This window comes from Porites lutea, chromosome 2 (genome assembly GCF_958299795.1).
Source record: "Porites lutea chromosome 2, jaPorLute2.1, whole genome shotgun sequence".
Taxonomy (NCBI): domain Eukaryota; kingdom Metazoa; phylum Cnidaria; class Anthozoa; order Scleractinia; family Poritidae; genus Porites; species Porites lutea.
In genome coordinates this window covers 37,662,914-37,688,696 of record NC_133202.1, presented here as the reverse complement: position 1 = coordinate 37,688,696, position 25,783 = coordinate 37,662,914, and the positions used below count along the sequence as shown (strand labels likewise).

The 25,783-nt window shown below is 41.7% G+C and overlaps 1 protein-coding gene across 1 annotated transcript; it reads left to right on the top strand.

Annotated features, from left to right (window-relative positions):
• Nucleotides 1-5,701: 5,701 nt before the first annotated feature.
• Nucleotides 5,702-24,323, top strand: LOC140928537 (uncharacterized). The gene is made up of 3 exons (XM_073378288.1): nucleotides 5,702-7,481; nucleotides 8,632-21,076; nucleotides 21,873-24,323. The coding sequence occupies exons 1-3, from the start codon at nucleotides 5,770-5,772 to the stop codon at nucleotides 21,981-21,983; spliced, it is 14,268 nt and encodes a 4,755-aa protein (XP_073234389.1). The 5' UTR covers nucleotides 5,702-5,769; the 3' UTR covers nucleotides 21,984-24,323.
• The last annotated feature ends 1,460 nt before the right edge of the window (nucleotides 24,324-25,783 follow it).

Here is a 25,783-nt window from a genome sequence, read left to right as displayed (position 1 = left end):
TTTTCGATATATATGGTCTTAGTCAGTTAATCACTGAACCAACACGTGTCACCCAGAACTCAAAAACATTAATTGATTTATGTATAACGAACTCCCCAGAGAAGATTACAAATTCCGGTGTCATTCACCTTGGCATGAGTGATCATTCTCTTGTTTTTTTGTCACGTAAGACTCAATACTGCCGTATTGGCCCTCGCGTGATTGAAACACGGCAATTTAAATATTTTAACGGAGGAAAATTCTTAAGTGACCTCAATCAACTACCTTGGGCCAATGTTGATTTGTATTCTGATCCCAATGAAATGTGGCATGTATGGAAAGAAATGTTTCTTGGCTACGTCGATAAACACGCACCACTTAAATCCAAAAGAATTCGGAAAAAACGATCTCCATGGATTACTAGAGAGTTACTGAGCAAAATCCGAAAACGAGATTTCCTTAACAAGAAGGCAATCTCCTCCAATAACCCGGCTATATCATATGGGATCAATTTAGGTGTGCAAGAAATCAGGCAAATAACGCAATTAAACTCGCAAAAAAACTCTATGTTTCTGACAACCTGGAAGCCAACAAAGGTAATTTGCGCAAAACATGGAATGTTATCAACGAGCTAACTTCACGTAACAGTGGTAAGTCAACGAATAATTTGGAGATCAAGGTAGATGATAAAATAGCAAGTAACCCTTTGGACATTGCGGAAACTATCACCGATCACTTTACAAACGTTGCGCAAGTATTAGCACAAGATATTCCTGTTGTCGATGTTAATCCCGAGTCTTATTTAAAGCCCACTGATCATTCGTTTTCTCTGCAAATTCCGAGTGTTGATATTGTTTCTAACGTTTTGTCGAAAATTGATGAAAAGAAAGCCACCGGTCTTGATATGATTCCGAGTAAATTGTTGAAAATGGCTGCTAATATCGTCGCACCCTCTCTTACCTCAATATTCTCAAAGTCTATTCTCACTGGGATATATCCAAACGATTGGAAAACAGCCAAAGTGACTCCACTTTTTAAAAAGGGCATTAAATCGGACCCTAACAACTACAGGCCAATATCTGTAATCCCTATAATTTCGAAAGTTTTTGAAAGAATTGTTTATAATCAACTTTTCCATTATCTAGATGATAATAAATTGCTACTAGGTTGCCAATCAGGGTTCCGTTCTCTACATAGTACGCTCACGGCTTTGCTTGAGGCAACAAATGCTTGGTCAGTAAACATCGACAATGGCCTTCTAAATGGCGTTGTCTTTATTGACCTTATTAAGGCATTCGACACCATTGATCATGAGATCATCTTGCGTAAGATGTCATACTTGGGTGTCGATCAGGCAGCTATAAAATGGTTCTCGTCGTACTTAAGTGGCCGAACCCAAAGATGTAATGTCAGTGGCAAACTATCATCTGCTCGTACCCTCAGTTGCGGCGTGCCGTAGGGTAGCATATTGGGTCCTTTGCTATTTTTAATTTACATTAATGATCTTCCCAACTCCCTGCGGGGCGCCGTACCAAGAATGTTTGCCGATGACACCAACCTTACGTTATCTGCTAAGACGTTAACAGAGCTTAAGCTAGCTCTAACCCCTGAATTAAATAACCTTAGCTGTTGGCTGAAAGCTAACAAGCTCAGTCTAAATGTTGCTAAAACAGAGCTAATGATTATTGGATCAAGACAAAGACTATCTGCCCAATGTGACGATGTAGAAATCAGAATTGATGACCAAATTATCAAGAGAGTCGATCATACCAAATCCTTGGGTCTTACCATAGATGCTCAACTCTCTTGGGGTAAACACGTTGAAGAAATTTGCAAGAAAGTCTCTTCAACTATAGGCGCCCTAAAACGTGTGCGGCCCTTTATATCCAAAGAAACTGCAATTCAAATTTATAGCGCTTTAATTATGCCTCATTTTGATTACTGCAGCCCCGTCTGGGACTGTTTGAGTGGTTACTTGAGTGATAAGCTCCAAAAATTACAGAATCGTGCAGCCAGAGTTATTACTAAATCACCCTTTGATGCGAGCTCAAACCACCTTCTCTCCACCCTCAGCTGGGAGAGGCTATCTCTTCGACGAAAGAAACAAAAAGCCTTAATGATGTATGAAACCATGAATGACCTTGCTCCAGAATATCTACAAAGTCTTTTCTCTCAGCGTCACTCTGCTTACAACTTAAGAAACTCTGAGGGAAGGCTGACCCTGTCCAAACCTAGCACCAATTATTTGAAACGAAGCTTCTCTTACAGCGGGGCCATGTTATGGAATAACTTGCCGAAAAACTTAAAAAACGCTGCATCCGTTGAGCATTTTAAGCGAAATATCAAGAAGGTAGCTGATATATCGGATTCCCACACGGCAATCATGTAAAGCAGTTGTAATTAGTTTTAGTTTTTAACTTAAGCTTAACTGATGATTTCCCGTGTTTAAATAAAGATTTACATACATACATACATACAAGGATCAATTAAAACACGCGACTAATAAACGCTCCCAAAAACTAGACAGACACGGTATACAGTTTTAAAAACTTTATTGAAAACCAATCATGAACATAAAGAGTAAAATACAGAGATTTGAGAGGGATGGAAATTAATCATCTTCTTCGCCCACGGAGTACTTGTAAGGTCTAACTCGAAATTTCTTATGCCGAGTTCGTTTCCTCTGATTGCCATGAGCATTCATGATGATCGTACAAATATTTTACAAATTTAATCCGACGCCTTTTGCGCTTCGGGCCTTGTGATGGGGTTTCAACTGTAGGAGGAGGAGTCAGGAAAGAAGGATTTAATGGTGCTGGTGGAGTTGAGCTTACTTTTTCAGGTTTTTGTAAGATAGCCGCCTGTTTTAAATCAGGTGTTACGTAGAAGGGGTTAAGGAGAGTAGAAAATGCTGCCGTTGCTGTCGAAGAATCTTGCGTGCTTGATGTTAAGTCTGGAACAGCGCTGATTATTTCTTCCGGTCGTGTTCTTGTATTTAATTGTTCCTTAAAAGCAAGGTATCTGTTTTGCAACTGAAAGTATCGCTTAGCTTTTTCATCGTCCCGAAGATCGTTTCGAGAAAGCACGTCGTCCATGGTGCCCTGTATCTTTGTTTCTCTATCCTTGCATAGCTGGAAAAAGCGGGACAGGCGAAAGATTTTGCTGCGTTAGATATTTTAGAAGCTCTTGGGGAATATTTTCTTGAAATCCTGCTTGGTTGAAGCCTTCTTCACTGGGCAGGACTTTGTTCGCAGTCGACAGTACGGTAGTAGTTTTCAGATCATTCAATCAGCAGATAACCAAAAGGTCTTTTTACAACCTCTTCCTACTGATTTGAAAAGAAATCAGTTTGCCCGGGATACACTTGCTTGGCCAGAGTCAAGATTTACAATTTGTCTCGTGGGTTCTTGAATAACACTAAATAATAACTGTTTAGGCTAATGCTGCGACTACCTTTCCCCTGATGGAATAGATTCTGCACGATATAAATCACGCTTAGACTGCGATGATGAGAACCACGATTAAAGAGGTTCACAATTCGCTTGTCTTTACTGGCGTCAATCATCTTAATTATCATCAAACACGATCAAATTCCGTTTGTTCACATCAAAATAGGAATCCTGCTCCAAACCCGTAGGAATTGTCTTGACGAATGTGGCACTGTGTGGCATGGCGGCTAGCATTTTTGTATAGGCAGACTGCCATTGTGAATAACACCAAATGATTCTCGCCGCGGAAAGGTAAATTGCCCCATAAGCTTGCTGTAATAGAGATCAAACCCAGTCATGGAGGTGAAAGAATGCTCGAAGCGAAACCGCTGACATTTTTTTGAAGGCGTTGGAACTGTTTGAAATGGGGTGAGACCAGCATTGCGGTGTTGAAAGGGAGGATGAAGAACCAAGGATTAAAGATGTTTTGAGTAACCTTTCCAATGCGGTGTTTTAAAGAGCGTGCTTCTGATTTGTTGCATTGCATGGCCACTTCTAGAGATGTTCTATTCTGGACTGCCCGCGGACAGTTACCTCGAAATGAACGCATGATTTCCATGACAAACACCGCAGAGCTAGTTGAGTATGTACTATTACCACATAACGATGACGTTACCAAGCCTCGTGGGCTGAACACCTGTTTAGATGGTCTTGCGGAGTTAGGAGTCGATAAGGGCGTAATCAAGATCAAAAGGGTCCTAAGTGATTTGATAGAAAAAGAAAACGGCTACCGAAATGGAGAAAATACTTCCGAGAACGAGAGCAATGTAGAAAGTTTGTCAGCTAGAGAGCAAGAGGAGATAGCTTCTGCGAATGGCAGTGAAGCTGAAGACACCCAAGAGAGCGACAACGACACTGAAAACGACAGTGAGGAAACAGAAGGTAATAGCCATGAAACGTCCACCACCTTTCACTCTGAAAATCCCTGTGAACATTGTGAGAATTCTAATGTGTATGGGACATTGATCATGAAATGACTAAATGCTCTTGGCACAATTCATACAAGATTTGTCCTATATGTGATCACCAGATCCCCGAGGAGAGAAATAACATGAAAGAGGGCTTTCTTCGGTGCCACGACTGTGGAGTAATAACACACAAAAACGCGGAGACGTTGGAAACCATTTTTTATTCCCCCTCTAAAGAGGAAAACGAAGAAGATGATTAATTTCCATCCCTTTCAAATCTCTGTATTTTACTCTTTATGTTGTTGGTTTTCAATAAAGTTTTTAAAATTGTATCTCGTGTCTGTTTTTTTGGGAGCGTTTATTAGTCGCGTGTTTTAATTGATCCTTGTCAAGTTATTAATTGTTTTGTGTTTTTATAATAATAAGTCAAGGCTGTAGAGCCAATTTGTATGCAAATGACGGCTCCTTAACTCGCATAATTAACTGACTAACCGCGCTCCGCTTTAATATCGGAATTGTTGATGAAAGCCGTCGTAACAAAAAAATTATACAACCTCTATTAAATCTTTTAGTTCGATTTTTTCCTCCAAAATTAAGCTACGAAAAGGTTTGACGAAAAGTGGTGGGCTTTTATGTTCAAAGAACAACGGGCTTACTAAACTGTCTGATGGACCTTATGGTGTCGTGACGTCATTAGTAGTACTTTCCTAAACATAGTTAGCATAAATTGAACAAGTTTCCCTCGCATTTTATTCATGAGCTATTTATTAAATTTTGCTGCCCTTTTGCTGCCCAAAAATCCTGCTCATTCTGCTCAGACACCACTACTGACACAGCTCCTTTAATAAACTTTTTACGTACTTTTGGGTAACGTTTCTTTCACCGCTTACTGCATTTATTAATTTTTCATGGAAATAGAAAATAATATACTGGGGTGCGTTTTATCAATATGTAATTGTGTGTGTGTGAGATGTATATATGTTTAGTTTTGTCTTCTTTTTTGTTGTATTTGTTCGTGTTCATAAGTGTCAGTGTGTAAAACATTGTAATACATGAATTTATCGTAAAACAAAATAAAAATTTATTAAAATACAAAAAACACTTTCGTGCAATTCCTAGATTAAAACAAAGTGGACAGTTTTTTTGTTCTTCTTGTGCAGACGGTTACAAACCAACAGAGCAAAGAGCGCTAGTTGTTAGGAGCATGATAAAATAGTTTTAATAAATGAATGAAAATTAACTCCGAAATGCCATATTTCTCATAATCGGTTGTCCAAAAATGTGGATATGTCTGTGGTAACAACAGTGCATGTTCTTCTTAGTATCTCAGGTACGTTTTCCATCTCTACGTGAATGAGGACGTCGGTTCAGTGAAGATCGTCGCAGAGAAGCGGATGCTGAATGGTAAGCTCACGATTCCCCTTGAGCCATATTCTGAGGACAGAAAACATTGGAGGTCTGATCCGTTTTTCATCCACGCTTCGGAGAATGATTCCTTTCGTTATCGTTATGCGGTTAAATACAATAAGGGGCTAATGAAAACTGTAGCTGTAGCTGTAGCTAATTTCCTCGTCGGAAGAAAAGACGACAAACCAGTGCAAGAGTTACATACACGCAAGCTTGAAAGAGGGACGCATCAATATGACATTTTTCATCACCCCAGTGATCCTTCGTGGATGCGAACCGTTGTCGTTGGGCAAGTATTCTTTATCAAAATGTTGTACCGTGAACTCGACAATGGTGATAATGTGAACGAATTGCTTATTGAATGTGAACACTTGGGATTTGGTCACCCAGGGTATGTCGTTGATGACGTTAAACAACACTTTTTGAAGTGGGTACAGAATGTTGCAGGTACCTTCCCCACTCCTTATCAGGCCGTCTTTCTATGTTCACTTCTTGGCCAGTTAGTAGAACGTGGGCGTAACTGGAAAGCTGGGCACACGTGCTGGTTCCTTGGAGAAAAATGTTGCGATCTGATTTTGTCCTCCTTTGGTCGCTGTCCTCATTCGAGTTTGCCTCAAAGCAGTTTAAAGTTTATCAAAGTTGTAGCAGAAGATCTTTTCAAAACTGGCTCTTCGACAGGTTGCTTGATGTTCATGAAATATTTCTGTAGCCTATTGGATGTTAACTATGTGATGCTGATAGTGAATAAACTCTCATCACAGCCGTATACGGAACGCCAGTTCAACCAAGATGTGCCTCTTCTGCTAGATTCCCTGGCGATTTTATCAAGCCGTACCAGTTGTGCGAGATATTTGTCGTTTACCATAGGCTGTTCTCCAACTGTCCATTGCCTTTGGAATCTCTACAACCTTATACCTGGCAGTTTCTCGGACGTGTTAGAGAGCCTTACGAAGGAGGTTTCAAATGTTTACAACAAGTTCATTTCACGCAGTCGGATCAAACCGGATCTTCTTGACCCCGTATTTTGGTCCCTGGTACCAGGAAACTTGAAAGAAAAACTATCCAGTCATTTTTGCAAGGCACTCACTGATCAGATCCTTTCAGAAACGGCTGCATGGTCAAAGGATAGGCTTGCCAATTTGATGGCCATTGCCACTGACGTACGATTCCACTCATCGGATCAGTTTTATCGCCTCGTTCTAGGCGTCATGACGCACAAGTGTAAAGAAGTGGTGTACATTCTCCCTGATCTTCTGGAATCAACGGCCTTTCGTTCTTACTGGGAAACAACCATCCCCGAACTAGACAAAAAAAGAGTTTGCATTCACTGGCTTAAAACTGCTTTTGGAGATGGTACAAACCCCAAAGACAAGATACTTGGTGTTGTGAAAGCTTGTGAGTTGCTCTGTTCAACAGATGCAGTAAAACATAACAAAGCACTGTCTGAAGCTATATGCAAGGAGGTTGAAAGTTTGGTGGTCATCAAGACTGATTTTCATTCTATCATGAGTGCGTTGCAAGATGGTCAGAGCCTTTCTCCGGCGATATGGCAACGCCTCACTTCGATTTTACGGAGTGCCATGCAACTGCACAATGGCACAGGAGACCGTAAATTGAGGTATAGGAAGATGATTCAGATGCTTGGCTTTGATGTTCATAGCCAAAGAAAGAAGAATTTGTTAAAGACAAATCTTAAGAGGTGGGTAACATATCTGTTACGATTACCTATACCTAGACACAGAAACCGTCAAACTACCCTCCTAGCGGACCTTTTTTAAGAATGCACGTGATTTGTTTTGGTTATAGAGCGTTTTCACTCACGTGTTTAGCATCTATGCAAATTTATAAGGACAAAAGAAATTGTTAACATAATAAGAGTCCAACTCCCACAGGATTTGTTTGGAACACCAACATGGCCGCCACTTCATTGTTTTGGAACACCAAAATGGCCGCCGTGACGTCATGTGATCCCTACGTACTCAGACATTGCTATTGAAAGTTTACTCGGTTTGCCAACCTGTTACTTTGTTTTTTCCTTATTATTATTATTATTATTATTATTATTATTATTATTATTATTATTATTATTATTATTATTATTATTATTATTATCATTACTATTGTTTTGTGTTATTTGACATCGAGCATTGGTTCGCAATGATGCTCATAGGCTCTCGTGGTTCCCTTGAAAACCGTAACCAATTCTAGACCATAGTGGGTAAAATATACACCCATTCAGACAAAAACCCATCAAAAACACCCTTTGGGTTGGCACTTAGCACAGACCTAGAGAGCTTATATCGTAGAGTACCGCAGGGGAAAAATAATATCAGCCCTTGCTGCTCTCTGCGCAGCCTACGCAGCCTACGAACGCAGACGTATTTCCACTCGTCGGTTCTCTCGTTTACTTGTCGGTTGGAGTGAAGCGATGACCAGAAATACATCTGCGTATGCAGAATACTCCTCGCGCCACTCCCCATAATCTTCGCGCTACTTCTTTGCAACAAGCCTAAGCATGGGTCGATCTTTTAGGACTATGAATTTTTCTTTGTTCTTTGTAATTTCTATTTAGAGTTCTTTTTTTTAAAGAGCTCTGTCTCCAGACATTTTAAATTAGATCTTCAATGCGTTTTGCTAAGAATACCTTCCTTTCGGTTTTAAGTCTAAACAAATCGTCAGAGATCAGATCAATAGTTTTAACACGAGTTGCATTATGAATATAACACCGTAAAACGAAACCTTAAAAATTTTAGTTGTCTTTAAACCATTAATTCAAATCGGTTGGAATGGTGATCAGAGACTGCAAGTTAATTTTTTTTAAAATTTAGTCTTTTATTTATATATGTTAGGGCAGAAGAAGAGGTCCTTTTGGTTATGTTAGATGACATTTCGCTACCAGCTCAGCAAGGACACGAGCAGGTCTTCAAAGCTATGATTTCGGACAGTGAAGTTTGGATACCTGTATTAAGCGCACTTCATCCCCTTTGCACACTTACGAAGCATCCAAAGGTTTTAGCGGCAACAATCGCGTTGCAGCAATTAACAGATCCCCTTGGAAGGTCCGCGTTGCCTGTAGCCTTTTTCCTGGGTCTTAGGGATGAGGATCTTTGTCTGCTTGCAAATTACTGTGGTTTGGCCTTTTCGCCAGAGTCGGACGTCACAGGAAAGTTGCAAGAAGAGTTGATGATGGACTTCTCTAAAAGTAGGGAAACTGCAAAAACCTTCTGGGAACGATTCTCTAATCTAGAGAAGACAATCAACTTCCTCCAGGCAGTAACCAAAGATTTTGTCGTGATATCTGACGCAAAATCACTGGTCAGTGAAGTCAACAAGCGAAAGGAAGTGAAGGCATCTGCCACTCTTAAAAGTGCTGTCGATGACGCCTTCTGGGGATCACTGCGGTGTTTGATTGACTCTGAAAAATCAATCATTCGCCTCCAAGGATCCATCATATTTGCCAACATTACACGTATGTGTTTGAGAGAGGAGTTTGCAAGAAGTCAAACGCTTAGCGAGGATGTCACCAGTGTTGAAGAAGCCTTGCAAGAATTCCCCCAACGTGCTGCAGCTGAAATATTGCGTCTTATTGGAGGCAAAGGATTACCTAAGTTCAAAGAAGCGTGCACTAATCTGTTCGGTACCTATGAAGATCTGAGTGTTGGGGACGTTAACATGCTCTGTAATGGCATCGCTGATAAAGAGGCTCTACAAAGAGAACTAACAGTGATAAATCCTTGTTTTCCCATTTCTGTTTCTCCTCGAAAGGAGAGGATGCTGCTGAACTACCTTCATTTTCCCCGTGTCAGTGTTAAAGTTGAGCAGCTGATGTCGGTATCTGCAGCTCTTGGTTATAGATCAGAAAATGGCGATTCAGTGACCCAAGTTCTAAAAGATTTCATCTCCTCCACTCGTACCACAGAAATTAAACTTTCACGGCTTTGTGAAGCTGTTGACAACAAGACAGTAGCCACTGTTGATCGCACGCTTGATGATAATTTGACGATCATCATAAAAACCCTTCAAGAATCTAGCGAGCTGATGTCGTTTATGAAAGAAACAGCTAGTGAAGACATCAGGATACTAATTGATGCTGTTGAGGAACATTCTGATCAGTTTGTTTCTGAAGCTATTGTTTCTGATTTGATTGACGTCCATGGATTTGTACGATCCTTTTTTAAAGACAAACCTAAAGATCCGTTGATGCTTCTGGATAGCCTTGCCAAATGCTACAGTAAGCTTGAAAAGAAACACGACATGGCAGTTAAGATCAGAGAATGCGGCTGTAATGTCCATAGTTTGCGAGGACTGTATATGAATGTTGCAAATCGTGGAGAGATGACAAAGGAAATTATCAGTAACGCAGTTCAGAAAGGATGTTACGTTATCAAGGCCAGCTCAAATGGATCATGTGACGTTCAACTTAGCTATCGCCGCCAGAAAGGTGACTCTAAAGAAACAAGCTACAATATGGCAGAGCTTCATGACCTTCGAAGTCGAGCTCTTCTTATTGTGAACACTGACAAAAAGCAAGAAGAGCAGCAACAATCCGAAGACTGTGATGCTACAAGTACTCCCGTGAACGCAATCTTGTCCGTATTTACTCAGCAAGTCGAAATGATTACTGACATCCTAAATATGGTAAACCTGTTGCGAGAATCAGGCCATCCAGACTTCAATGAAAATTTTTGGCGCAAACTAAATTCCTTTGAAGAGACTGAGTCTCTTGCAAATTCCTTGAAAGGAGAGTTGAAGGGCTGGAGAGATGTCTTGCGTGTTTTGCAAAAAGAGCATTATTTTTTGAACTTTTTTCATCCTGACCAGCTTTGGATTTTGAAGAAATTCTTGTCTAGACCTTTGGCGAAGGCAGATCTCTCTTTAAGGGAGACAGTGCATAGTCTGCTGCGCTTTGTGGATCCAAGTATTCGCCATACGGACCTTCATGGGTTTCACCACCTGTACAAAGCACCCAAAAAGACAAGTGGGCACGAAAGTGATCTACGCGCCATTGGAGAAGTTCTGGATGCCATATTCGCCCATCGTCGAGCTGCAAAGCCAAAAAAAGCACCCCAGCATAGTCAGCAAAGAGCTGTCAAACCAGGAGAGTTGTTCGTAGCGGTTCTTGAAGAAAAGAGTAAGCAAACTGCTCATGTTGTTTTGTCCTTATTCCAACGTACAACGGGGTCGTATCCCCAACCAAGCCAAGTTCTTTTCTGCCATTCCGAGACCAGCTGGGAAGAAGTTGAAAGACTTTTGAAACGCGCATTTGAAGCTTTTGGGCATGGCTCCACAGTCGAGTTACACTGCTTAGCTAACGTAGAAAACCTGTCAAACGACATGCAGTTCGACCTTGTCGACGCCATTAGAGACTACCAGCAAAGAACGGAAGGTCCATATTTACTTAGCATAGTTTGCTGTGGAGGAAATCATCATCACATTGCTGATCGGTTTTCTTCGTCAGCACACAACGATACCGGAATGACTGACGTTCAACTTCGCAACGCATTCCAAAAAGACTTCCCTGACGTTTTCATGGTTACATCAGACCTTCCTGGTGTAGGAAAAACTGAACTCATTCATGAACGTGCTGCCCTACAAGGAAAGAAAGTGGTGACAATTCCAATCAGTGGTCCGTTGTCACGAAAAAACCTAGTAAAGAGGTTGACTGGATTGCAGTGTGCCCCGTACGAGTGCATTCATTTTGATGTCGGTGAAGTTGACGACCCTTTAGCTCTAGACACACTGATGTTTGAGCTTGTTGTAGTTGGCATGGTTTCATGTGGAACAGATATTTTTCACCTTCCAACGAGGCATGTTTACATCGAAATTGCAAATACACTAAGGCACTGGTTGCAAGATTCCCTTCCTGTTACGAAGTGCTTTTTCCCTCTTCGTGTCAAGTGGGATGGATACAAAGACCTTATTGTGAGCCAAGAACCATTAAGCGGCATTCAAGTGGTTTGTCAATACCTCGATGCTTTTGAATCTGGGAAACTGGAAAGCAAGGACCTAAGGCCTGGCGATATGAAGCCCTTGTCTCCAGATCGCTGCAAAAAGCTCCTATCCAAGTATTTCTCATCAAGTGGCGACTTGTCTTATAACATAGTTGAGAGTTTTGTCAAGGTGTTTGCGATTCAGCTTATGCAGTTTTCGGCAAGCCCCTATTTTAAACCCCGCAATTTAAGTGCTGTGCTTGGTCCCTCACATGATGTCCGAAACTGCTTATTCAAAGCCCTTTTGGAGGTCTCAAGGGAGTTTGCATCCCGCTCTGTTGTGACATGCAAAACTGTTCAGGCTGAAGCAATCTCGAAAGAAAAAGCAACGGAAGTGCTCCAGAAGATTCAGTTACATTCAAAGAATGTTGCAGTGGAAATGGTTAAACGCGTGCAAGGAATGATACAATGGGCTGACAACAATCACCTTGTGATAGTCTTTCACAGTCTCGAAGCTCTAACTATCTCTGCCTTGTATCGGGATTTTTCATTAGTACCTACGAATGTCCATGAGCTATTCAAAACGCAAGCAGTGAAGGGTAAAAAAATAGATGATTTCACAAAGATGAATCAAAAACAGCTTCAGAACAGATTAGATCTAATTGTTCGAACAACTCCAAGAGAAAAAGATGACAGTTTGCAGAAAATGGAGTATGCTCTTACGCCTGATAACATTCTTAAAATGGTGTTAATCATTCAGCGCATTAGAGCAGGAATTCCAGTCATTATCATGGGAGAAACTGGCTGTGGGAAGACTAGTCTTGTTAGGTACCTTGCTAAAACATGTGGAGTTCCATTCCACGTGTTCAATTTCCATGCAGGGATAAGTGAGGAGCAGCTTGTCTGTTTTGTGCATAAAATGCAAAACGAAGCGGAAAGTGCAAAGCAAGTGTGGGTATTTCTTGATGAGATCAACACTTGTGACTATCTTGGTACAATTAATGAGATGATGTGTCACCGTAGTATCAAAGGGAAACCGCTTTTGTCAAACGTAGTGTTTATTGCTGCCTGCAATCCATACCGTCTCCGTCCTACTGGACAAATTACAACCGCCGGATTGTGTGGGAAGACGAATACAGATGAATACTCCAAGCTTGTTTACCGTGTCCACCCATTACCTGAAACAATGATCGACTTCGTTTGGGATTATGGATCACTGAGTAAGACTGATGAAAGTGCCTACATTAGTCGAATGGTTGAGGGATTGACTGGAAATGTTGACAGCTTACTCGTTGATCTTCTATGCACATCCCAGCAGTATATTCGGGGATTTGAAGAAAGCCCTTATTGTGTCAGTTTGCGAGATGTCCACAGATGTATTGTTCTTGTTAGATGGTTTAGGGAAATCCTCCGAAAACGAAATAATTTGTCGTTATCACGATTTAAAGATGGTCGACAATACCAGAATCTTGCCCGGGGAATTCCTCTTCGTGAGAGGTCTGTTGTGTTGGCCCTGGCTCACTGTTACCAGTCGCGGCTTCCTACTAAACAGTCTAGAAAGGAATATCGCAGGCGTCTTGTTGATTGTTTCAAAGAACATCACCTCTCTACATTTGACCAGCGTATTTTAGAAGCCATTGTGAGAGCAGAACAAGACGACTACCTGGAACGAATGGAATTACCAGAGGGAACTGCCAAAAATTCTGCACTTCGCGAGAATGTTTTTGTAATGCTTGTTTGTATACTCAACCGCATTCCGGTATTTGTCGTTGGCAAGCCTGGCTGTAGCAAATCTTTGTCGATGCAGGTGATCCGGAGCAGCTTACGAGGGAAGGATGCGAAAGACTCTTTTCTCAAGACACTGCCACAACTTTACGTTGTTTCCCACCAAGGATCAGAATCATCAACATCAGATGGAATACTCAAGGTCTTTGACAAAGCGAAAAGGTACAAGAAACACAACAAATCTGACGACGTCCTTCCAGTTGTTCTTCTTGACGAAATAGGTCTGGCCGAGGTCTCCAAGTACAACCCTCTCAAAGTACTACACAGCCTTCTGGAACCTGGTGACAGCATATTTCCTGATGTTGCTGTTGTAGGTATTTCAAACTGGGCTTTGGACGCTGCAAAAATGAACCGCGCGATCCATCTTTCTCGGCCTGAACCTGATATTGACGATTTGTTCGAAACTGGAAAATCGTTGCGAGAAGCAGGCAGTGGCAGTAGCAACTTTGGGGTGTCTTGCACGCGTTCAGGCCGCCTGTTTGGTCTTGGGGCCTATCCAGATGACACGCAGTTACGTTGCCTTGCTGAAGCTTATCAGAAGTACCAGTTACAGCAAAGATATCCAAATTTTCATGGGCTGCGTGACTATTACAGCTTGATAAAGTGTCTAAGTACAGACCTGAATGGAGAATCAACACCACTGGTTTCTGAGGAGAAAACCAAGGAAATCCAGCGAGCGTTGCAAAGGAATTTTGGTGGCCTACGAAACGACGTGAATAATTTTCAAAGAATTTTTCAAGAAAGGATCCAGTTGCTTCAGGTTATGGATCAAAACTGCCAGTTTCCCGTAACCGACCTCATTTGTGACAATCTACGCGACAAACGTGCCCGTCATCTGATGATAATCACAAACGGAGATTCTGCTATAGGAATCATTGATCAGACTCTCCAAGATCTTGCTAAAGAGAAAATCACGATTTTTGGCAGCCGATTTGAGGAGGATCTCTCAGAAGAGTACAATTACCGTATGTTAAGCCGCATCATTCTTTGCATGGAAAGGGACTGTGTTCTAATCTTGCGGGATCTTGAGAGTATCTACGGCAGTCTTTACGACATGCTTAATCAAAACTATACTGTAGTTGGCGGGAAGAGGAACTGCCGTGTCGCCCTTGGAGCTTTCAGCAATCCAATGTGTCAAGTCCATGATGGCTTTCGCTGTGTTGTGTTGATTGATCAAGGAAGAGTTGACTTCACTGATCCTCCTTTTCTTAATCGATTCGAGAAGCAGTTGCTTCGTTTTTCAGATGTCCTTAATGAAGAGCAAAGGGAGATTATCAACATTTTGAAGGAATGGGTGAGACGCATCTCAATGATTCCCGATTTTAAGTCCCATTTCCACGAAGAAGACATGTTTATTGGATTTTGTGATGACACTCTTCCCTCGCTTGTTCTTAAAAACAGCCGAGACCCAAAACTGGAGGGTCATGAAATTGTTGAAGAGTGCAAACGGGATCTCATGATGGTAGCATCTCCTGATGGTGTTGTAAGGAGCCTACAATCTGCCTTGGCTCAGACGAATTTGGGAGAAGTTAAGAAGCTTTACAACGACTATTTCCAGAAGCCCCTGCACAATGGTTTAAGAGATTACTTGCGACACTCGCTGGAATGTTTAGAACTTGACTGTAATGGTGAAGATGCCACAAAGGGTATGCGACTGGTGATAATGACCCACAGCAACATTCACGTGAATGTATCTCAGTGCCTTGATGGGCTAGTTCAGTGCCAGACAGAGAAACTAAGTGCTTTTAAGTCTGAAAAGCAGTTGACCAAGGAATTGGAACGATTCTGGGGATCCAGCGACTCTCTTTTCGTACTACAATGTAAACCAGAGCTAGATGCTTCGCATGTACTTCTTGCAAAGTGCATTATTGAGCAGCATAGGGAGACATACATCAAACGAACAACTGACAAAAACCAGCGGCAAGTCAAGCATGTTTGTATTGTTATCCATGTTCAGAGAGAAAGTGAGGCCAATAAGGCTGAGAATCAGCGCTGGCAATTCAGTTTTCAAAGCGGATGGAAGCAAGTGACGATCGATGTATTGGAAGACACAGTTTTGCCAGTAACGGAGTTTTTAGACGTCAGTGTCATGGAGCTGTTAGAGTCAAAGGCGCTCTCATTTGAGGAAGTGGCCTCAGAACAATTCCTTTGGTGCTTTTTCCGCATCAAATATCCCCCCTCTGTTCAGCCTCCATTGGACGACATTCTTCAGCTGGAAGGTCTTTTGAGGTCATCGCCCAAGATCCTGGCATGTTTTAAGGAGCTAGTGAATCGTTGGTTGGCAAAAAGAGTTGCTTTCGATTCACATGAAGAAGATCGTCCAAGTTGGCAGTACTTTGTGGCATGTGATCGGCAGGCCTTAATTAACTCATTGCATTTAGTGGGAGCTATTCAACACCATGTAAGTCATCTCACACGTCAACCACTTGCAAAGATTGTGTACTTCTTGGAGAAGGAGTCTGCTTGGCCTTGGTTTCTGTTACAACAGGACACTTTTCACGAGGACGAACTTCAAGTCTGGCTGCAACTGATCATGGATAGCAACATTCTTAACATCGATGATATCCCTGATCACCAAGGGGCAGAGTCCTACTTCATCTCTGAGCGGCCTGTGAAGCTGAAATTCCCTTATTTCTCCGTATTCTACAAAAACGTAGAACACGTGCAATCTATTTTTGTTGAAGACCAAAGGCAACTTCTCTTGGACAGAACTAACCTAAACGAGAATGATGAGTTGAGCGATGCTGTAGAAGGGGCTCAACTACATCGATTTGCTTCCGTTGTAAAGGAGAAAGTCCCTCAAGTATTTGAGCTGGACTATCTGCGAAGTCGCATTGAATGCTATGTTGAGGATTTTCTCGACATGAAATCAGCTCACTTTTCGGATCTTTTAACCCGAGAGGAAAGAATTGACTTCTTAAAGTCTGCAATGGCAAATCACCTAAAGTTTCCCATTAACGGCGACCCCGCTCTCCTGATTACTCAGTTGCATTCGCTATTCTGGCAGAACGAACCTTCCTATGTGGCAGCCCTTCAGGTGTTCGTGACGTGTTACAAGAGCGCGAATGTAGACTTCGGGCCGCTAGTCTCTGAGTTTACCCCTTTGTTTGAGAAAATGCTGTTTCAGGATAACAATGCAGGAAAAAACGCATCTTCTGAAGATTCTCAAGAACTTGAAAGAAGTCATTCTTTTGATGAACATCACACTGAAGATGTGTGTGCGATGGTGGATGGCTACGAAGTCGATGCAGGGGAGGTCAGCAGTGAAACATTTACCACGGAGAAAGAAGGGAGACTTCGAAAAGAGCAAAACGATGACGAAATGAAGGTAGTGGAAGATATCGGCTCACAGATTGAGGAAGGAAAGGAAGATGCCATTTTAACTGAAAATCAAGGGGTTCAGGAGCCTAAAGACGAAGATGCAACACAGACAACGGGGCGAAATGATTCATTGAAAGAGGATAGTGAAAGTGACGTTTGTGAACATGAAAGTGTGGGTGGTGAAAATGACGTGACTGTTGAACACGAAGGGAACACCGAATTGGAATTAAAACAAGCTGTAGAAGGAAATGAACAGAATGATAATAACAGCAATATGACAAAAGATGATGCCCCAAGTTGGCGTGGAAAACAAGAAAATCCTGTCGATGATAGTAATGTAGACAAGAATGATAAAACAAGCGAAGAGGGAATCAGTGAACCACCCATCACGGAGAACTTAGAGGAGAATGCATCAAACAATGACGAATGGGAGGAGGATGGCATAGGCACGATTACAGACGACAGTGGTGTCGAAGGAAGCATGAACTTCAGCGAAGTATTATTAGAGACGCTCTGTTCCGCGTTACTTCCAACGGACGAAATCGTGAAGAATTTAAAAGGCCCTGAAGGGTGGCAACGAACAGCAAGTCTCTTTCTGTCAACAGCGAGCAGACTGCAAGTTCAGATTCCTGCATTTCATTACCTTCGTGTCTGTTACGATTTTGTTACACTTTTGGTATTACCAGAGAGTCTTGAACCATATTCCCTTTATATGCTTGGCGCACTTGGAAAAACGGGAGCCCCTGAAGGCTATCTCGATTCCCCAGACACTTTTTATCGTATTTCCAACGTCATTGATGAGTTGGAACAACGAGGCGTTGAAAAGAGACGTCTGGAAGACTTTCTGATGCTCTTCTATGGACGTTGCATTGATTCAAATCAAGACACACCAGTACTTGGTGTCATACTGGAAAAGATCAGTTTCAGTGGAGAGAAAACACTTCTAGGGCTTGCTGGACCGTTGCTGCACCGTATTTTTCTCACAGAAGAAAACTTTAGGCCTGGTGTCTTCGAAGATCTCTTGCACAGCTTGGACGTCATCAACGAACATCCAGGCCTTCAAGAGACAAGTGCTGCTTTGTCAACACTATCCGATGATGTTGAGTTGGACTCCCCTTTCGCCGTGGTGTGCTGTGATCTTATTAGTGAGGTGGCGTTCCCTGATGCAGACCTATCTACGTTATCGCACTCACAGGATCAAATTCTCGTGAATTTTCGCAAGGCCTTTCAAACCTTAACAGAACCATGCGAAGACACTGAAAACGGATTGTTCCATCTTATTTGTGCCACAGCTTATTTGAGGTCATTCCTGGCATCATTTGCGAAGTTTATTTTGGAAAGACGCCAGTGCCTTACTGAGGACGGGGAGTTTACAGTCCTTTTAAATGAAATAAATGTAGCCCTTTCCTGCAATCAAACAGATCTTGTCTCTTCGAGGACGGCAGAGTTGAAACTGTACTTTATTAAAGAATTGAAGAAAGAGCTCTACATGTGGGAGGTGCGTGAAGTCTGCCAACTTAGTCCGAAACTTTCAGCGTTGAAGAATTTAGATTGGCTCGATGAAGACCTGGTGGACAAACTTAGTTTTTACCCTCTACGAAACTATTCAGAGAATTCCCAAGCACAAGCAGCATTAGCAAATCTTCTCGAAAAGAACGACCTCAAGCCCCTTGAAGACACCATTCTTGCTATGTCAAGTTCTGCAGAAAAGAGAATTGAGATGGCTGCCACCCTTGCTAAGTCGTTTTACCTTGTTCGTTCTACACGACGTCTAAAGGACAGTGAGGACAAAGCAATAGACTCCTTTATAGGGATGTTTGGGAAGTTTGAAAATCCCTATGTCCAGCTCCTCCTGAGAATTACGGGAAGGAAGGATTTCAAAAGTAAAAAACTTTGTATTTCTTCAGAATCTTCACCAGCTGATGTGCATAGGGCGACTCTAATCCTACATCTTTGCATAGTTCTAGCCTCTCATTTCGGTGGTCCTAAACAGAAAAAGCTGGCATTTATGTCGTACCTTACGAATCCTTTGGCCTCAAGCAATACATACGTCCTGGCGTCTGGAAAGGGTTGTCAGCAGCCATATGAGGTAGACCGCAATTACAGCTTCGATGAAACATCGTTTTCCCTTTGCTCCTGTAGAACATTCTTTGTTGCCGCAAGTGATGATGATGGTGATGAAATAAAGTGTCCCAACTGCCGTTCACTTTGCAAAGCTGAGAAAGTACCTAGCAAGAAGGCTGCAGCTGTTGAAGCTATACAACAATCTAAAGTTCCTGTCTGTCTCACATGTCCTCAAGATCTTTCAATTCACGTACGGCAAATGGATCCAAGAGAATTCCGAGTTCTCCATTTGTTTGTTCATGCAGCACTTTACGGAGGCTACGCGATGGAGTTGTTTGATGAAAATAGTCTGACCCAAATACTTGGTAATGCAGTTACGGAGAGTGATCCTTGCGAAGTGTGCTTCCAACAGATTGATAACGACCTAAGAGTGTTATGTTCTCTTTTAGACGCCAAGGAAGAATACGTCATCGGTTTTTTGCACTGTGCTTTGCTCAAAAGTATTTCCATCCTTACTTCGGGAAGTCTATGTCAAACAGAAGGAGAAAGGTTGGCATGGGAAAACACGTTCGCTGAAACCGTGCGCCCTCTACTCCGAGAGTTTTACCCAAGAAAACTTTTGGCAAGTTTGCAAGACTTCATGAGCAAGTCTACAGTGGCTGTTCAAAGGAGGATAGAGGAAATTGATGACCCTCAGTTTTCAAACACGGCAGAGAGAAACCTGCACCTTCCTAGATTGCTGCGTGTCACGCTGCCTAAAACGTTTTCGTCCCTTAAAGCGTATTATATGTCAGCTGATCACAATACTAAGAACCACCATCCTCTTCTTGGGTTATTCCTTGATTTTAACGACTCTCTTCCAAATGTCGCAAGCCTCCACGATCTACTTTCCTGGAGTCGTATCGTAGACTCACTTTTAAGTAGACGCCTGAGTCGCGACGAAGCCACTACAAATATAGAAGATATCATTCGAAAAGAATCCAAATCTGTTGAGGAGAGAAAGCGATTAAGTGAGATCTTCGAGAAGTTCAGCATGGCATGGGAGAAGATGCGTCCTTTTGTCATGGACCGTTTAAAGCAGGATGTGCCATACCTGAGCGAAGGCTCACCGATTTCATTTTGCTTGATTAAGAAAAGAGGCCAGGGTGCCTGTCTTTGTGCTGCTATGGAAATACTTCAGGAGATCCAGAATGATTTCTTGGAGAAAATGCTCAGTATTGCATCAACAGGAAAATGTTCTGCGCTGGTCTTTCTGGAGAGACAAAAAGGAAAATTCACTATTCCAGTCGTCCACTTGCAGGATGCTCGGGAGAAAGAAATTATCCAATATCAATGGACAGATGAAGTTTTAAGGCATTCTCAACGTAACACCGAGTACGGCCATGGCAGGGAGATCTTTTTTGATCTTGCAAAGATTGAAAAAGAGATGGCAGCCAGATTCTTGGTGGGAAAGTCTTACCTTTCAACTCTCGAGGGATTACAGGAGTTCATTTTCGCCCAAGAGCTCTTTCATACTTGTAGAGGTATTCTGGACGACTTACAAGAGCTGATTCCGCAGCAACCACTCACAGAAGTGTTTCGAAGTAGTCTGTCCCGTCAGTGTGAGAGTCTGAAGAACGTACAAGATTTGCTTGAGCACATGGAAATTGTCCTTTGCCTGATAAAAAGACATCGCGTTGGAAAACCAGAGGACCCTTTGACAGAATTCACAGCCAACTGGCTGCGTGGACCAAGGCCGTTTCCAAAGGATTTGCTTCCTCAGCCCCACTGCGCCATCCAGCTCAGACATGTAGTTGCCTTGTACGAGTTTCTCGAAGACAGGTTGGCTGAATCGGCTGCCAAACGAGTTCACGACATGTATCGTGTTCCCATACTTGAAGAGACAACTAAGGAAATGACCAAGGGAATCTCTGCATCTGGAACAACAGAGTCACATCGTTCTGTTCTAAATGCCATCACAGTAGCACTCAAACGCTTCATTTACCGTTATCTTTCTTCTGAGGAGATGAAACCTGAAGCAGCTGACAGTCTGAAGGAGCGCATGCAGGAGCGGTCGCTTTGGCCAATCGATGCATTCCAGTCGTGGAACCCGAAAGTGGAATCTGCGTCAAAATTCATCGGTGACGTGTTTCCCGAGAAGCTGGCCATTAAACACACGTACGAAGTTTTACGCTTTTACCAGGATCGACTTAAAGTAAGTGATAAAAATATACTTGCCATTTATTTTGCAATAATTTTCTCCTCAACACAATTTAAAGCTGGAATTCTCTGAAAAATCCCCCCGCCCCAAAGGAACTTTAACTCTTACATATCCTGCCTTTTCGACTGCTGAAACCCTAGTTTCTTTTAACCTTGACAATAATGTCAAAGAGATTTTCGTTATTCTGTTAGGTGACATATAGTATCATGCGACGGACAAACGCTTTGTCTATTGGCAATCTTTGTCTATTTGAACGATTCTGGGCCAGTTACTTAAACGGAGTTTAGCCTGTGTTTAACAAAACCGCCTTCTAAGCTATTTTCAGTTTGCCCAACGCTTTTATCTGAACATAGTTTATCGTGAACAATAACAATACCATCTTTCTTTATTTATCAATATCAATATAGCATATAGCATTGACTGCAAAAGCACTTATTTTCATAAATTAATCCACTAAGAAAGAGATCTGCAGGTCCAATGATTTATTAAACCGCGGCCTAAGTTGGACTTCTTATAAATAACCGACCCTCTGTATCTTAAACTTCACGTGACTTTGCCTTTCGCAGCACGTCATAAACAAATTCGACGCAGCTAATCCGAAGAAGCACCTTACTAACCGCTCTTAAATTGAAATTTGACATTTAAAACTGAAATCTGGCCATACAGTACTTTTGGGTCTGATGATCGCCAAGTACTTGAAACCCGTGTTACAACAATTTTTTTCCTTAGATTTGTATTGTATAGACATGTATGTTCTATATGCTCTGTTCTTCACTTTGTTACATGTCAGATGTTAGAAAAGGCAAAACACGTTCCTCGGAATCCAGCTCCCAAGATCAGCCGTCCCAGTGTTTCAAGGTCCCGTCAGCTTAAAACGCAAAAGCTCTTCAGCAACTTCTGAGGAGGACAGTAAATACTCTGTGGGTGTTATACACAGAATTCCACCAAGGCAATGAATCGAACATTCTGTGGTGAATCTGGGGATAGGGAGGCGAACACGACCAGGAAGGAGGGGACATCTTCAAGGAAATCACTCCCTCCTAAAAGCAACCCTCTTGTCTAGTTGGGCCTTTGTGAGAATGCGAAAAATAAAGACTTTTTGGGTGCTTATTCGAATTTTTACTGTAATAGGAATAGTAAGGGTTGTTTTTCACAAACACGCTTTGCTTTTGTAAATCGGATAGCAACTGATCAGCTTCTGTCTGATTCATTAACTCATTATTTTAGGGAGAGGGTGCTATTGTTGTTTTAGTAAAACAAGTACGATCCTTTTTGCTCACACTTTCCACATGCAAATCTGATTAGATCTCTCAGACATGATCTTTTCCTCTTTTTTCTCCCCTGCGTCCCAGACGTTATTTAACCTCTGTTATCGACGTCTGCGAAGCAGTGCCGAGATTCTTGTTCTGGTGCCCAACTCAACGAATTACTGAAAATGCGTTTCGAATTTCCTTTCAGCCTGATTGGCAATTTCAGAAGGCCAATTACGAATTGCGAAGGGTACTCAAATCTCTGTACACAGGCTGGATCCTAGAATGAGGATTTCGGCGCTGTTTTGCAGACGGACTTAACCGGTGTTTAGTTTCGTGTGTGGCGCAGGCTACTCTTTTCCGGATCTTGAAGAATCAAAGGTTCAATGAGCAGGCTTTAAGAGGTCACTGCAGTTGTATTATCTCGATCCCCGTATAGTTGGAAACTATAAAACTGTCATCCCGCGGGAACCGAGAAGGTTGCCCTTTCGTGTACAACAACCTCGTCCCTAGGGCTTTTTTCTCCTCTCCCATTTTTTTAGGGAAAAGCCCTGGGAACGAGGTTGCGTGTACAAGTGAATATTTTAGAAGACTGGAGGGAGAGATCCCTTACTGGTGTGATCGCGCAAAGCATTGTTTAGGAAAAAGTAGCATTAAGAACTAGATTTCGTGATGGCAAATCAATAGTTTGAAGAGTTCAAAAGCATTTAAGGAACAAAATATAGTCTTACCATAGCAGAGGAGAATGGTTAATGAAAGACGTAAAATATCAAAGATAAAAACAACAGTGCTGCAGTTTATGTTGGGAGCTTCCTGACAGTGCACATACCTTTATTGTTCGTTCACAAATTAGGGCCATTTATACGAGGAGAAATAAGACGCGTCTTACATAAGACGCGTCTTAAATAAGACGCGAACTGTACCATTTATACGAGCATGTCTTATCTAATAAGACGCGTCGTAGCTAAGCCGCGTCTTATTTTAGACGAAATGTGCCGTTTATACGGAAAGTTGGTCTTATGTAAGACGCGTCTTATTTTTCCTCGTATAAATGGCCTTAATGTGACGGAACAATTTATTGCCACGTCTTTATTTGTCAACAAGATCAAAATGATAGGAATGGTACTGAACGTTTTGCGCCGTCAGGTCCACCACAAAAATTTTTAACAAAGGGGTTTGGTGGTCTTCATAACCATTCCACTCTACTAACAAAGGTTTTACCGATAATACTTTGGGGTTTTACAAGCTATGTAAACGGCGTTAACTTTAACAGTAATTTCCACGTCCAACAGGTATTAGGGACCTTACGCAACGACGACGACAACGGCAGTCAAAACTTCCTTAAAAACATAAATTTGCGTCCTTTCAAACTTTTTATCGCGTCTGTTTGGAACCGCTCGATTTGTCAAATGTAGGCGCCTTTTCCTGAAGTTGAATTCTTAAGGGCTTTATCCATGTTCAAACAGAGAAGGAAAAATTTGTCATAGTATGTTCACCTCCTCCATAAAACGTCACATTGGGAGGTTTCACGTTGTAGTCGTGCAGTGGACGTCAACGAAATGTACTAAAAAGCGTGATGCACGCGCAGAGCAGTTGTTTTTCTCATAAAACTGAATAATATTTGACGTTGTTGATGTTGTTGTCGTCGTCGTCGTCGTACGATATACGCCAAAAAATATATGTTACTGTTAATCATTAAGTGAAATTTTAGTGTTAGCCTTACGTTAATTTTTGAGCATTTGCAAATCCTACTTTATGGTTGGCTTTGCGCCTTATTCCAGAATGGTGGCAAATCATTTTTTTGTTTTCGTTTTAGTTTATCCTCGGACGGTGCCTAGTTTCAGGGTAAGGTTCTTTTGAATCTTGCAGATCATTTTGGATTAAGGTGTATGCTTTGGCCTTACCAGCGTTATCCTCAACATTTGTTAGATATGCAGTTAAAACTAAAAGTTGAGTATAAAATTTTGATTAAACGATGTAGTCCAGTTGAGTGGGGTGGTGGAGAATTTTTGTCTGGAGAGATTTAGTTTAGTTGACCACAGAAGTGAGCCGATTTGCGGAGTCCAACCTTTGGCGCCGTTGTACATAGATTCTGATCTCGGCAAATGAGGCTTCCTCCTTTCGTCCTTCAAATGCTTGAAAAACGAAATTGGCAGTTATCCTGCTGATATGCGAATCAGTATTGTTGAAAAGAAAACAGGCTAAATGTATTTCGTTCATTGGTTTTAATACAAAGAGTCTTTCTCATGATCATATAGGTTACAGTGAAATGATGCGTGCATTTCATTTTCAAATGAATACCATCTCTAGCATTAGTTTTCTTCACTTTACCCGACAGTCATTTTGTCTTCAGGTGAAAAATCAAATGGTAATTAAGTTTATTAACAAAACGCCCGTATAACACAGCGCAAACTAACGAAATAATGAACCCAACAAATTTTACGGTTTCACTTCGACAGCAGGATGCCCTTGCTGCACATAACTCACCTCAATTTGTCACTGATTTATGAACAGGCTTTAACTAGCCTGTGTACAGACGTCCCCCCTCCCTCAGGAAAAATTGGGAGAGGAGACGACGTCTTCTCTCCCGATTTTTCCTGAGGGAGGGGGGACGTCTGTACACAGGCTAGCTTTAACCGCCTCAAAACGTTATTTGAAAATTGTGGCCAACTCCCAGTCCTGAAGTCGTATTAGTTATGTCGTCAGAAATGGTATTTCTCATCTGGTTTCTTGTCAAAATACGACAATTGTCGTCCTGATTCCTTTTCCCTTTCTAATGTCCATTTTGGCTTCGGTTGTTAACCAAGTCCATAAAGAACGACAACTGTATAAAGTTTTACGTAGCAAAACTCTTCAGATTTTCCATATAGAACCAAGACTTCTTTGGGTGTTGATGTAATATATCAAACATGAGATGCAGTGTTTCATCACCAGATGAAACACCGAGAAGAGAGTTGAAAATACGACGTGCAGCGGAGTATTTTTGACGAACTTCGAGGTGTTTCATCTGGTGATGAAACACTGTGTCGAATGTTTGATATTTCTTCTCAAACAAAATCATTTTTGAAGGAGAAATTAAGGATGCAAATACTAAGCAGTGTTTCATCCGATTTCCAAACACTCATTAAACATTAATTTCCTTTGTATTTTCTTAATGAATTATTAATGAGTTTGAGAATTTCTTTTCTTTCTTTAATTCTTTTGTCTTGAGCAACCAACTAGCGACAATCTGAAAGCTAAACTACATTCCATTTACTATGAAATTCAGCAGACACTTAGGCTACTTTTCTTTAGGAAAATCCAACATTAAATTATATAGGTTCATTACGATAAAAGAAAGAAAGCGAAAAATTCGAAAAATAGATTCTTCGATGCACCCTAATTCGTCATTCTTATCTTTTCGTGTGGTTGCCTTCCCAATGGTGGTGTCACGTGTTTCGAGGAAACTGAA

Coding starts and splice junctions, on each gene's coding strand:
- LOC140928537 (XM_073378288.1), top strand. CDS start 5,770: ATGCTGAATGGTAAGCTCACGATTCCCCTTGAGCCATATTCTGAGGAC. Junction 7,482..8,631: donor TTAAAGACAAATCTTAAGAG/GTGGGTAACATA, acceptor TATATATGTTAG/GGCAGAAGAAGAGGTCCTTT. Junction 21,077..21,872: donor TTTACCAGGATCGACTTAAA/GTAAGTGATAAA, acceptor GTTACATGTCAG/ATGTTAGAAAAGGCAAAACA.